Raw genomic sequence first — 698 nt, forward strand, 5'->3', positions numbered from 1 at the left:
CACCAGGACCTTCTAATAAACTCTCTTCTTCACTCTACCTTGGAATGTGCTTAATGAGTTGTGGTGGTGCTCTGGGTTAGGCGTTGCACTGCTGACTGCCAGTCAGCAGTTCAATCCCACCAGACAGTCTTTGTGTAAAAGATGAGACTGTCTTCTCCTGTAAAGATTTAAAGACATGGAATTGACTGGATGGTCATGAGTTTGTTTGTTTTGGAGTGTGCTTACTGGCCACCCCTCTCTGGAGCACAAACCTGATTTCCGGTCAAACAGTGTGTTCAGAACCTTCATAGAGAGCAGGAGGGAGATTGCCCTGGGGATCTCAGGTCTGGTGAATTGGATCAAGTCTTCAGTCCTCCTGGGACTCACAGCATGTGACACAGAAAGGAGATCAGAGTTTGTGCCTCCTTCCCCACCTGCTTGTGTCACCGTGAGAATTACCACTGCTGTCTGGTGACAGACAGTAATAGTCGGCCTCATCCTCGGCCTGGGTGTTGCTAATGGTCAGAGTGGCTGTCGTTCCTGAACTGGAGCCAGAGAATCGGTCAGGGATCCCTGAGGGCCGTTCACTGTCCTCATAGATGACAAGCACAGGGGCCTGGCCTGGCTTCTGCTGGTACCAGTGAATATATCTCTCTGAGAGCTGTTCTCCAGTGCAGCTGATGGTGGCCGTCTGTCCCAGGGTCACTGACACTGAGGGT

General features: G+C 51.1%; 1 protein-coding gene across 1 annotated transcript in view; it reads right to left on the minus strand.

Annotated features, from left to right (window-relative positions):
- Positions 1-388: 388 nt before the first annotated feature.
- The window catches only part of LOC102831956, a 43,716-nt gene continuing 43,406 nt past the window's right edge, over positions 389-698 (minus strand). The window contains exon 5 of the mRNA XM_006874956.1: positions 389-690. Coding sequence (XP_006875018.1) covers positions 389-690 — 302 coding nt within the window. The remainder of the gene's footprint in view (positions 691-698) is intronic.

Source organism: Chrysochloris asiatica, unplaced genomic scaffold (assembly GCF_000296735.1).
Source record: "Chrysochloris asiatica unplaced genomic scaffold, ChrAsi1.0 scaffold00306, whole genome shotgun sequence".
Classification (NCBI taxonomy): Eukaryota; Metazoa; Chordata; class Mammalia; order Afrosoricida; family Chrysochloridae; genus Chrysochloris; species Chrysochloris asiatica.